Source organism: Gobius niger (genome assembly GCF_951799975.1).
Source record: "Gobius niger genome assembly, chromosome: 13".
Taxonomy (NCBI): domain Eukaryota; kingdom Metazoa; phylum Chordata; class Actinopteri; order Gobiiformes; family Gobiidae; genus Gobius; species Gobius niger.
Genome location: NC_136864.1, coordinates 6077646 through 6091057, shown reverse-complemented (window position 1 = coordinate 6091057; position 13412 = coordinate 6077646). Strand labels below are relative to the sequence as shown.

General features: G+C 41.9%; 1 protein-coding gene across 1 annotated transcript in view; it reads right to left on the bottom strand.

Annotated features, from left to right (window-relative positions):
* Nucleotides 1-13412, bottom strand: part of glis1a (GLIS family zinc finger 1a) — a gene marked incomplete at its 3' end in the record, with an annotated part of 70184 nt that overhangs the window by 38930 nt on the left and 17842 nt on the right. The window contains exon 2 of the mRNA XM_079569482.1: nt 5700-6510. Coding sequence (XP_079425608.1) covers nt 5700-6386 — 687 coding nt within the window. The 5' untranslated portion in view covers nt 6387-6510. The remainder of the gene's footprint in view (nt 1-5699; nt 6511-13412) is intronic.

Below are 13412 nucleotides of genomic sequence, written 5' to 3'. Positions count from 1 at the left end.
ATGGAATTTGTCATTGTTATGCTCACTACTGCCACCTCAGGTCGTATGTGTAACTGCAGCTTCTACATTAGAACAAGGCTGGAACATGAGGAAAATACATTATTTTAACATTTTTAAACTCCTTCTAGTCTCTTCAATGACACTTGTTTTTTGGTGGAAGATCTGCAAATTACAATACAAATTTACATCTCAAAGTCAGACAAAAATAAGGAAGAAGAAATTGGGGAAAAGAGGGGAAAATATTGGGTAAAAAAATAGATCAGGCAATAGATCAGAAATAGGCAAAATATCAGTAATTAAAAAATGAGAGGAAAAATATTGGAAAAAAGAGAAATAATTGGGGCCAAAAAAAAAAAGGGGAAATGGTGCAAACATATAGCAAAAAACATTTTAAAAAGATATGGTACCTGCTTTCGATACTTTCAAATTTTCCATACCGGTAGTACAACTTTTTCCTGATACCATACTGGTATATTACAGTACCCAGCTGACCTTAAAATGTAAAATGTAAGGGAAAAGAAAGGCTACTCTTCCTTTATGGAAATGCCTTGTTTTTTCTAACATTAATTGATGAACTTCCTGCACTTTGATGTTTGATTTCTTGTAAGATATAAGGATTTTGTTGTTTAATAAAAGCAGCTTTTCTGAATTTGCAAATGTACAATGTGACTATCTGGGTTTCTACAGGTAGCTAGTCAAATTTAAAGCCATTTTGTTGCACAAATACTATATTCTTAATGTCACAGATGTCAAAAATATGTGGACATTTCATTTCTTAAGATCCCATTTAAAAAGCACTGAGCATTTTGGTCACAACAGACAAATTTTTTGCAAGAGATTGTGGTGTCTGCCAAAACAGTAGCATTTAAAGTGATAGTCTGTACGATTGCAAAGTGAGGAGAGAGTGAGAGTGAAATGCAAAAGTAAACAATCAAGTTCTTTCTCTCCCGATTGGACCCGACAGGCCGGTTCAGGACAGCTCGTCTCATTGGTCAAAGCGACAGCCTGTGATGATTAGAGTCTGAAATCAGCAAAGGCAGAGACTTAATAAAACTATTATTTAAATTGACTCTCGTTACATCAAATTTCAGACCCAGGTGGTCAATTCTACGCAATCTATTGAATTTGTAAAACATTTAAACTTACAGACTATCACTTTAAGGCCTTAATGTCGACACAATTCATTTTCATAATTGTTATGCTTTTAAACGCTGGGCGGAAACCTTAGATTTTGATTCTTACTGACATCAGGGGTGCAGCCAGTATTTCAGAATACCCCAAAGTAAAATCTACAAACCTGATCATTACAAACGAGCTCAATTTTCCTGTTAGTCATGGGTATTAGTCATCATGTGGACGCCATTTTGATGGACTATTGACCATTTTAAGTACAGATACACATCCAATGGCCACTGAACATCATCTCATAAGATGTTAAAGGGACTATACAGTTTAAAAATGTAAAAACTAAGTATTTCCTCCTCCTACATGTTCCAGCCATGTCCTAATGTGTAGAATGATCTCAGACCTGTTCACCACAACTGCCTCTGTGTGAGTGAATGTATGGTGGTGGTCAGAGGGTCCGTTGGCGCAGACGTGTGTAGTCGCGAAAGCACCTCTGACAGTCTCCCCCAGGGGAAACTGAAGCTACAAACGTAGTTTACCACCACCAAGTATGGAGTGAATGTACAATTGTCTCATGTAAAGCACTTTGTGACCATGTCTGTGAAAGGCGCTATATAAATAAAGATCTTCTTCTTCTTCTGCCCTCTGCTGGACACATGTGGAATTCTTTCCTTTTTAAAATTGAAGCTGCCCCCTAGTGGCTGGAGTGAGCAAACTGGCTATTTCTTTAAAAATCCATAACTCCGCACAGGAACAGGCTGGAGACTTACTTTTTTTTTTGACATGCTCAGAAATTGATGCTTTACAAGCGGCCGGATTAAATCATCGGGCCTTGTGTTTTGCCTTTGGTTTTGAACAAAAATACTTAGCTCTGTCTCACACTAAAATGTTACTTTTTGCGTTTATTATTATTCTAGAATGGTTAATTAATCGATCCCAGTTCTACTTTACCCAAATGTAAAAGCTTCTCGACTGGAGCTTACAGCCTACAGGCCATAGTAACACCTCATTTGAAAACCTTGGCTTTTTTGTTGCTTTCTACATCGCTTTGTCCCTTGTTTTTTAACCCTTTTTCCGTCGTGTTTTCATCACGTTTTGTCTCTTTTTAGTCATGCTTTTGCTGCTTTTTTACAGCTTTTTTGTTTTTTCATCACTTTTTAATCCTGTTTTTGTCACTTTTCCGTTTTAGATTCGGGAAAAGCAAAACCGGAGAAAATGTGCTCGGTTCAGGTGGGGGTTAAGAGGTTCAACTCGCAGTAAAAAAAAAGCACCCTCTAACGATGTGTGCGAATTCAACAAGAAACCTCAGTCCCGCCAAAAAATTGTTCTTCGGGGATGCATTTGACCCCGGGCACCCCTGCCTTCTGCCTTCTGTGGCCATTCTCCAAGTCATTCCTATAATTCTACAGCTACGCCCCACTCCAGCTGCTTCATTTGTGCGTCGCATGTCCATTTCGGTCACATTTTGGACTGTGCGCAGTGTTTATAAATCACGGAATAAGCGTAATCTAATAATTAATCATTTCTTCTTCCTCGTTCGTTTTGTTGACGGAGAAATAAATGATCCAGAAAAGCATACTCAAATCAACTGTTTGTCCTGTTTACGGTTCAGTCCTCTGCAAAAGAAACACTGCTCTATTCACGAGCCATATTTACATTTGGGCAATGTGACAAAGTGAGTTCAACACTTTTCTGGCCCGAAACTCTCCGGACTCTGTCATAATCCAGCTCATATGCGTTTTATATTCATTTGAATTAGCAGTACGGACTCGCTGGAATATATTAGCGCAGTAGACGGACAGTGTCAAGTTAATGGAGTAATTCATTCAGTGTGGAGTTTTGAACTAATGTTGGCTCATTTATGCAAGACATGCCAAAAACAAAGAGAGAGAACAGATTATCCTCCAGAATTGACACACGTTGGGCCTCGTTATTAACATTTTGGACGGGCATTCTTGTTCTGAAAGTCATTGGCAAACCAGAAATCACGGCAACGGGAGGGAAGAGCGTGGAGTCTGTTGGTCACTCTTAAAACTTCTAAAGCTTAATCCTATTGTGTCCAATTCAGATTCACAAAGGTCACGTCTCTGTGCGTTAGTCCAGAGATTGATCATTCAGGGTGTTCCCCAAACCCAAAGGCAACTCGGTGTTTCTCCAGATATGAAGATTTAAAAGAAGATTGAGTAATGGAAAGTAAATAAAAGGGGGAAGAAAAAAGCAATCTGGTTGGAATTGAAGCTAATAGAAAGACAGCCATGTTTAAACAATCTCCATTTAACATCGGTGAATGTCCTGATGTGACTCTCGATAATGACTCATCGTCTGAAAGCACCATTGTTTTCATTCATGTTTGCTTAAGACACAGCTTTATCATATTAATAAAGCGTATTAATAATGGGTCCATCTGCTTCTAATGCGGGAAATACAAAGGAAAGGCAAGCTTCTGGAAAATCACACGCTGAGAACACACAAGCGAGTATATTTTTACTCCTTTCCTAGAACCAGAATATTCAGTGATTCTCAAAGCGGCTCCACTGTTCGCAGCAGCAGTTTGACTGTGCACAATGCTTTGGAAGGGTTAAAAGAAAATCAGAATATTCACTGTGAAGTTTCATGTTTGAGATGCCCAGTTTGGGATCATTGTGAAAGGACTCTTTGTTTTAGTAAAGCTCATCCGGTCTGTCTTCTGTCTCCAATATTTAAACCAGTGTTTCCCAACAGGGGTACGGGGGATTTCAGATTAAAGAAGCAAAGAGAAACTGTGTAGAATTTCAATATTGATTTCAAAGGGAAGTTCGTTTGAATCATGTTTTAATGTATTTAGGCTTAATTTTTAACACAACACAGTATAAATAAACTGAATCATTTTAGTCTAGCTGGTCACTTTGTAATACTGGAGGTGGGAGCTACTCGGAGTATAACTCAAGGTGTACCGGGACAAAAAAAGGTTGGGAACCATTTAAACCACTGATTAGAGATGTTAAAGGGACTATACAGTGTTTCAAAATGTTTAAATAATGTATTTTCCTCCCCCTACATGTTCCAACAATGTCCTAAGGTGTAGAATGAGCCCAGACCCGTTCACCACAACTGCCTCTAAAATCCTGCACTACTACTTTGGGTCCAAAGTGCCGTCATGCACGTGCTTAATATAGAAGGTGCAGTTACACGTATGACCTGAGGTGGCAGTAGTGAGTAGAAAATGGCTAACTTGCAAAGAGCCGCTGTGTTTTCTAACTCAAGTTTTAACCCCTTTTCAGATGCTGTTGTCACACACTGGGCCCCCCAAACTAGTAGGGAGGCACTTAGGGCTTTAGTTGGGTCGACCAAAAGGGACTTTCGGCCCGAGAGCAGCGCTTTAGGGTTTGTGTGAATTACTGCTCTGACGAGGCAAAATTGATCAACTTTAAATAATCAAGGTACGCCTCTCCTGTCTTTCCCGTCTAGCTGCAGTGAAACTTTCCTCTTCATGAGCCGATTAAAGTGCATTTCTCCTCGCTAAGCGCATCAGCCTCTCTGTATTTAACCTCGAGGGAGAGGAGTGACCACCGCGCAACATTAGAGACGTGTGCATGTATGTGTCGGTGCTTTGACAGGTTGATGCCGTTGTCATGGTAATAAGTTAGTTGAACAGCTGGTCGTGGCTGATGTTGCGATGTTTAGTGCGGGCGAGTGTGAACACGGACTGAAGAAACTTTGAAGAAAATGCAGTTGGAACTAGAGCGGATTCGGAGCGACCTACAAGGCGCTCCCACTCGTGTGAAAACGGCCCAAGACACCCCTTGACATTCACACACAGCAACTCCAGCATCTGAATTTGTAAAATCAAAACATTCAAAATTTCAAACTCGTCTTTTGCCACTTTGCAGAGAAACCAAAGCAACTGGTTGTTCAAACTCAGGGACAAAAATTAAACTTAGGGAGTCGGGGCTTGTTTCCCAAATTCGCCTAAGTTGAGTAAAAAAGCGGATCTCTGGCAACACCAAGGTAAGGTAAGGTAAGATACTTTATTAATCCCCGTAGGGAAATTCATTCTCTGCATTTGACCCATCCTCAATTCTGCCAGCGTGGGCCGGCGCTCGGGGACCCATCTCTATGATGTGCAGCCAGGCTGGTTTTCAGAAACACCTGGCTGGAGGATTCACCTATTGTACATGTTTTTATAACCTACCACTCACCTACGCAGACACGGGGAGAAATTCAAACTCCACAGAAAGGCCCCGTCCCTGGAGGGAATCGAACCCGGACCTTCTAACTGTGAAGCACGAGCGCTAACCACCATGAGACTAAAGCAGCAACAGTCGACAACAATGTTCAGAAAACACACAGAGCGGCCAATTTAGCAACAGCCGACCAGGAAACATCTCGTGTTGTCGCCCCCTGTTGCCCGTCCGCCTCAGGTTGTCCCCTCTTGTACTGGAGGAAATGTCTCTGATCAGTTCACAGGATTCGGGGCCTGTTAGTCCCATCCTGAAATTACGTTCAATGGAAACAATACTAGACAGACTTGCACTGCACAGAAGCAAGTCAGGCTGCCACTTTTCTTAAAACTCAAAAACTCAAACTGAACTCACCATGCACTTGTTGGGCTTCTCCCCGGAGTGCACCCTCATGTGGATCAGGAGCTTGTAGCGGGCGTTGAACGGCTTGTGTCGTCGAACGCAGCCCGCCCAGAAGCACGTGAACTCCTCGCCCTTCCGCTGGTCGATGTGCACCTTCTCCAGGTGCCTCACCAGCTCCTCCTGGCTGCTGTAGGTGGCGCTGCAGTCCTGCCAGTGGCACAGATGCTCCAACGCGCCGTCCAAAGACCCGCTCATCACGGGGGAGTGCACGGAGTCTGGGCTCGGAGAGTTACCGCAAAACGCGTAAGGATTCACCGGGAACGGCTCGGACTTGCATGTAAACATACCCTCCATCGGTTCTCGCTTTATCGTAGGCTTGCTTGAAATCGGCATTGTAAAATTCGGAGTACACGAGTTGACGTTTGGGATTGCGCCGTCTACACCGTGAGTATTACCTTCACCGAGGTTTAGCGAGTTTGCGAAGCCCGTTTTGGTCTTTTCGGAGTAGCCAGTCTTAAAACTAAGCAGAGAGTTGAGTTCCCGCTCCAGATACAGTGAAGTCTTTTGGAATCTGCACATGTCCAAGGCTCCAGAGGGTTGGTAGAGGTCCGCGGAAGACATTGGGGGATCCTCGAAAACTGTCCCAAAGGCGGGCAGGGTCAGCTGGGCGTCCGGAGGCCCGAGGTCTGGGGGCCACATGGTTCTTTGGGATGGCTTCAAGAATCCAAAGTGTTACGACACCTTCAGTTTGCAGGATCCGGTGAAGCACACAGCACCATTGCTCAATCGAGACTGCTACTGCTGCTCAGCCGTGTCTCCTGCTCTGTGGACACACAAAACACGCTTTGATTAGAACCATGAGTAAAATGTTTGGATTGCAAATGTCCTAAAGCTGTTTGTGAGAAATCAGTGCGTAATCTAGGAAACTTCCCCCTGGATATTTTTAGTTGGACGAAAAGAATCGGTTTGCGGTTAAAGACTTGACAGCTTTCCCACATGTTCAAATTTGCCAGACAAAGGAAACATTTGGACTTCTAAATGATCTCCAAATGCATAATGATTTTTTATTTTATTTATTTTTAATGTTTTCGATAGCCTACATTTGCATTTGTTTCTATCCAGGCAAATAACATGCTATATTAAAACAAATGGTAACTATGGCAAAAGCCTAGTTTTAGTAAAACAAAATCAACCATTGTAACAATTTAGTGCAAAAAGAAAAAAAAAACACCTGTATCTACAGCACCTATAGTGACTTTACCTTATTCGCTCACTCAAAGAAAATGCCACATTAGAGTATTTTGAAAGTGTCAGTTCAGTTTCAGTTCAATTCTTTTATAAGTCAGTTTTTAATGTCAACAACCTTTGCAATAAAATGGGCGTAGGTTTGCGTGGGGACCGTGGGGACGTGTCCACACCAATATTTCAGGATCTTTCACAAAAACTCAGATGTGGCACTTTAGGCTTGGGAGAGGACTTAGACTTTGGGAATGTGATGTCATATCGCTAAGCATTATGGGATTAGCAGCAATTGTAAACTAATGGAGATTTTAAAAGTTAAAATACTGGAGTTATTGCTCACATTAAAACACTTGGACACCACAGTGTGTTAGATGTGTTTACCAGCAGTAACTCAACAGCTAGCGGAGTTGTTCCACGGCTTTTTCTCCACTTTTTATACTGTTTTTAGCTAATGTTAGTCAATGGAAATGTATGCGAACAGCTGCAAAGATGGCGGATCTCCATGGTAACTGTGGAATTTCGGTGAAATTTTGGTGAAAGACTGTTGTGGAGCGGAGGATGAAGAGGAAGGAAGAGGTGGAGGAGCTGACCAGTGCAGGACACCACGCTCTGAAACGGGGACAGACCCAGGAGCAGTGCACCGTTTCATAGGATCAGAGGAGACTGAAGGCAGCCATGTTTCCTCCAGGAGCTACAGTTTCCCAGACCTCCAAAAACATGCTGGTCGTTACATGGTTGTACAATGTCAAATAAAACACTTACTTGACAACTATATCTGGAGATTTTCGTAATAATTTTAGCCTTTTAGTTCAGTTTTAGTTTAATTTCCATCTACAAAAATATTACTTTAACACAGATGACTGAAACAAGCACAACACAAAACTTTTTTTTTTCTTTTTTTTTTTAATGAGGAACCCACATTATAACACGGTGCAAAACTCCCAAAGTAGATTTCCCCTTATTTAGATCTGACTAAGCCTCTAAGATTAGATTATCCACTGAGGAATCTGCTAGATTCAAGGTGACGTCAGTCCACAGAGCGTAACGATTGCTTTAGCCACGTTTTCTCCCAGTCCCCGGGGTTTTACACATCAACTCTCCGCTGTAGTTCATTACTCTTCGCCTGCTCTGTCGTTAGCTGCAGCGTTTGCGCCGCTGTCACCGGATTAAACGAACACAAACATTAATTTAACCCAGTGTCCCGGCGCTGACTGAATGTTTATACGACTTTCGCCGCAGCCAAAACCTTCCCTCACACGCTCCTCACTGGGTCCAATAGGTTTTATAATGAGCAAGTGTTGAGTCGCCAACGACAGGAGTAATTACAAGATTAATTCCTAGCCCGTGATGTATGAAACTGCCACGAATAAAAGTAATAACCCCACTAAGCTTATATCAACTCTTTTGTTTTATGTTTGATATTTATTTCTTGTTTACATATCCTATAAAAACATCCTCTTAATGTACTCATGCCATATGTCTGGAAGGCCACATCATTTGTTTCTTTGTAGAAATGCAAAAAGAAAGTAAGGAATGGGTGACTCCAAACCACAACTACTTAAAATTTGCGCTCTCCCTTTTTTGTTGTAAAACCAAACACAAAGTGACCGTAGCAACAATTTATGGTAACTTTCTGTATGGTTGGCGTTGTGTCCAAACCACAAAATCCATCCATTTTCTATATCCAGGGCCGGGTCGTGGAGGCAGCAGTCTCAGCAGAGATGCCGAGACGGTCCGCGCACACCTCCTCCAGCTGTTCTGGGGGGACTTCGAAGCGACACCAGGCCAGCTCAGAGACATAGTTGGGACTTCCATAAGGCCTCATCTCAATACGACACGCCTGGAACATCCGAAACAGATGCCCGAGCCACCTCAGATGCTCCTTTTGAGGTGAAGGAGCAGCAACTCTACTCGGAACTCCCCCCGGGGAACTGAGCTCCTCACCCCATCTCTCGAAGGGTCGTCTGTAGGAATGTAACTATTCACTCAAGCCCTGATTCCATTCGATTTACGAGTTTAGTTTCCCACTTATTTTTTCTTCACCTTTTCACCTTTCTTTTATTAAGAAAATGATGACTCATTCATATCAATGTTTGTTTTGTTTTAACATCTGCATTTTGTCCTTGTAACAAACTGTAACTGTCTCACTACAAAATAATTACAAGACATGAAAATGAACTATAATCATTTTGACATGTGTGCTTGTACATGGTTTTTTCAGCATAAATAAGATAAGTAGCAAAGCAAACATTTTGAGACTTTATTTATATTTATTTGTGGGACAAATGGTAATAGATTGGTAATAGATGCCCATGATTATAAAACACCACCCATTTATTTTTGTTATTAACACTAAATTCATATTTTATTTAACATACAAGAAGCGGAATGTAAAATGTAATTTTAATCAGGAGATACTTTGGGAACGCACACGCACGGGGGGATGGCAGCTCAGGGGGGCCTTGCGGGTCCTTATTAGATTTTGCCTCATTGAGAATGGCGTGGTCATAGCGTGTTTCTTCTGTGTTTACAGATTACAATAAACGGCGAGAAAATACCCTCTAAGTGTCTTTATCCGACCACTAACGCTACATATTTGACCAAACTTTTTTTTTATTTTTTGCAGTTTGAACATAATTCTACCATTTAGAAGTTTTCCCCCACAAACCTCGAACGTCTCCCGGTGCAGCCTTTCTGATCATAAGGAGAAAAAAAACATGTCAGCTCCCTGTAGATACTGGATTATTTGAGTTCAGCTGCATCAGAGCTGAGCAGGTCAGTCAGATTTGTTAAACTTCTGTCACAATGCTAAACTTTGCGTTAGCCGCTAACGCTAATCTCTGACTGTGTAGCCACTAACTTTAGCTGCATCTGCTGCTTCAATGCCTTCACGTCTATGTGTTTACATGGTGTGTTGGGGGTGAGGCGGGAAAAATGGAGTAGCTGAGGGTGGCTTTAAAGGGGCTGGATGCAAGTTGGCCATTTTATACTCACCACTGCTACCTCAGGTCATACGTGTAACTGCACCTTCTATATTAGGCTCGTGCATGACGGCAATTCGGACCCAAAGTAACAACTTTTTGAGTGACAGTGCAGGATTTTAGTGAACAGGTCTGACCTCATTCTACACATTAGGACATTGCTGGAACATGTAGGGGGAAGAATATACATAATTGTAACATTTTTAAACTCTGTACAGTCCCTTTAAACATCGATTCTTTTGTTTTTTACATCGATTCACATTTTACACAGATTTTCGATGAATCGTTACATCCCTTGTCGCCTGTATCCACGATCTTGTCCTTTCGGTCATTTCCCAGATCTCATGACCATAGGTGAGGGTGGGAACGTAGATCGATCGGTAAATCGAGAACTGTGCAGGTTAAAAGGTACAATACCTGATTTTTGCTTCCTTTATTGGAATAATATTTGCTTTGTCCTCCTTTAGTACAGTATTGTAACTTTACACACTTGTAGGAAAAACACTGTGCATCTAATTAAAGCTTCTGTATCAATGTTATGAAATAATTGCAGCCGAGTTTTCTCAAGAGCGCCTGAATGCAGCCGATGGAGGGGCTGTGGAGCACAACTTCTCCACAGGAAATGACATCACCTCCACAGGACAATGCTATCTTAAACTAATCCAAGCAAACCCTAATCCTAACATTAAGGATAGTAAAGTTTACTCAAGACTTTAGCGGACCTAAAGTTTCCAGCTCAGATTGTTTGTGAACTCTTGAGAAGCAGACTGACTGAATGGACAACATTACTCAAGCCTGAATGAATGAAACAAACCACAGCGATTTTATGAGGGAACAACATCAATAAAGATCTCAAAACGATGATTTAGCGTGTAAAGAACAACGCAAAAGACTTCCAAATATCGGCCCCTTTTATAGACTAAACATTGGCCCACAGAACAGCATTTCTATCAGACATTTTTGTGGCATCTTCAGCATTTCAAACCCGCTGATTCACATCACATCTGGAGCTCTGTTCTGTCAACGCACATTTTTCTCCTAAAGCTGATGCAATTCACCACAAAAACCACAAAATTAATCACCGGGACACACTCGATACGATCTTTTATGAGGCCGGGAGCGGTGATTTGAGAAACGATGACTCAGGTTTCTTGTACACGTGCATTAGAGCGGTAATGAAAGGGTTAAGTGTAGGTTTACCCTCCGTGTTTCCTGGTATAGTCTGGTTTATAGTTTTATGATTGTTCCCGTAAATCTCAGAGATTTTTCCGGCCCAAAGGCTCATGGGAAATGTGGTTCAGGCTAATTAAAGACTGTTTAGTGATGAGACGTGCGGATTACCAATATGTGGAGGGAGGGGTTCACGTGTGAGCACAAGTGAAAAGATTATTACTCAATTAAAAGAGTGAGTCAACAAAAGTTAGGGGGAAAAGTGCCTGCTAGGACAATATTAGAAGTGTGATGGCAGAATGTTTAGTGAGACGGTCTCTTTGATCAGTCCCACACAAAATATGAAAGTCACAATAAGGATATGTATTTATATTTACCCCTCTTATTCAACTTGTACATGCTTCCATTGGGTCAGCTAATAAGCAGTGTCGTACCACAACTATGCAGATGACACTCAAATCTACGTGTGTTTTGGCCCACAGACACAAAGACAAAGTGTTATCTGTCGCCTTGAGTCTCTCTCTCTCTAAAACCAGAAAAATCAGGTTAGAAATCTAGGAGTAATCATGGACTCAGGCCTGAACTTAAACAGCCACATCAAAGCAATGACATCAGCAGCTTTTTACCATCTGAAAAACATCAGAGGAATAGTGTCAAAACCAGACTTAGAGAGACTTATCCATGTGTTTGTCTCCAGCAGGTTAGAAATACGACCATATTAGTCCAGTGCTCCGGTCTCTGCACTGGCTTCCTGTCGCTCAGAGAATAGACTTTAAAACAGCTCTGCTTGTGTACAAGTATTTTCATGGTTTAGCACCAAAGTCCATCTCTGACATGTTGCAGCCGTATGAACCATCTCGGGCCCTGAGAACCTCAGGGAGGGGTCTCCTGGTGGTTCCCAGAGTCAGGACTAGACAAGGCTGCGTTTCAGTTTCATGCAGCTAAAATCTGGAACAGTCTTCACGAGGATGTGAGACAGGCCTCAACTCTGACAATGTTCAAATCCAGGCTGAAAACAGTACTTTTTAGCCCGTGCATATGACTGAAAGTATCTTATCTGCAATCTTGCCTTTTACTGTTGATGTTTTATTGATTTGATCTGTTTTCCTGTAATTTTATGCGACTGTGAAGCACTTTGAATTGCCTTGTGTATGAATTGTGCTCTACAAATAAACTTGCCTTGCCTTTATTTCACAATTTGACATCTGGAACTGTGTCACTGTCACAACAACATGGTTTAATTGATTTCTATTAAAGTTCGTATTGACTTAAGAATCACAATGCCCTCCTGCTCTGTTACATAATGACAAATGCAAAATAATATTCTAATTTGTGAGGAATAGGTCTCCGTTTTGTACCATTCGGCTTCTGTAACGGCTTCATTTGGGTCGAGGAGCGTCCAGTGTCATGACGGACATACTGCGTCCCACCTCAGCAGCGATGCCGTGTCTAAACAAGACATTTTTTTTTGCCTTTGCATCAGAACGTAGCTGACAGAAAATGACACAGAATCCACATTTTTGCACAGATTTGGCCGTTTAAAGTCATGTGGTCCAATACTTTTGATCAGTTGCAAAACAAATGAATGAGGGACTTCTATAAAAGCCTCTATTTAATTGTTGTTCAAATGTTTTTTTGTCTCACTCCACTTTCTTCTTCTGAAGTTCTGCTTGGAACGTTGTTAAAGGAACAGGCCACCGTTGTTACATACTGAGATATGTTCTTACCTGAGCTTAGACGAGTTCATACGTACCTGTCTGGTCTTTGTGCCCGTGGAAGAGCGTGGTAGCTTCTAACTTCACCCCAGTTTGGAGCTATAGGAATATACTGGGAGAGGCCAAATGCTAACAACAGCTATGGTCATTTTGCGTGACTGAGGGCCCACACAAAGACCAGACAGGTACGCATCAACTCGTCTAAGCTCAGGTAAGAACATATCTCAGTATGTACGGTGGCCTGTTCCTTTAAGAGCCAACCATGCTAAATGTGAATTTTTATCATTTTTAAAGCAGTACAAAGTAGCTCTTGCCCCTAGAGGCCATAAGCGCAACTGCAGGTGTTGTGGCAAGTTGCGATTTTTTTAATTTATTAATTGTCTTGGAGAGTAAATACTACGCTGATAGAAAAGGCGAAAGGAGAGAGGGATATTGTACATCCAATTATACAAGGAGAATAATTTTTTTCACTCAAACTTGGTTGTAAATACTGTTCAAAATGACGCTAGCCCGCAGTTAGCTTTGCCCGTCATCGTGATTCTATTAGTGCAGGAATGTCCAAAGTGCGGCCCGGGGGCCAAATGCGGCCCTCAGACCAATTTTTGGTGGCCCTCTGC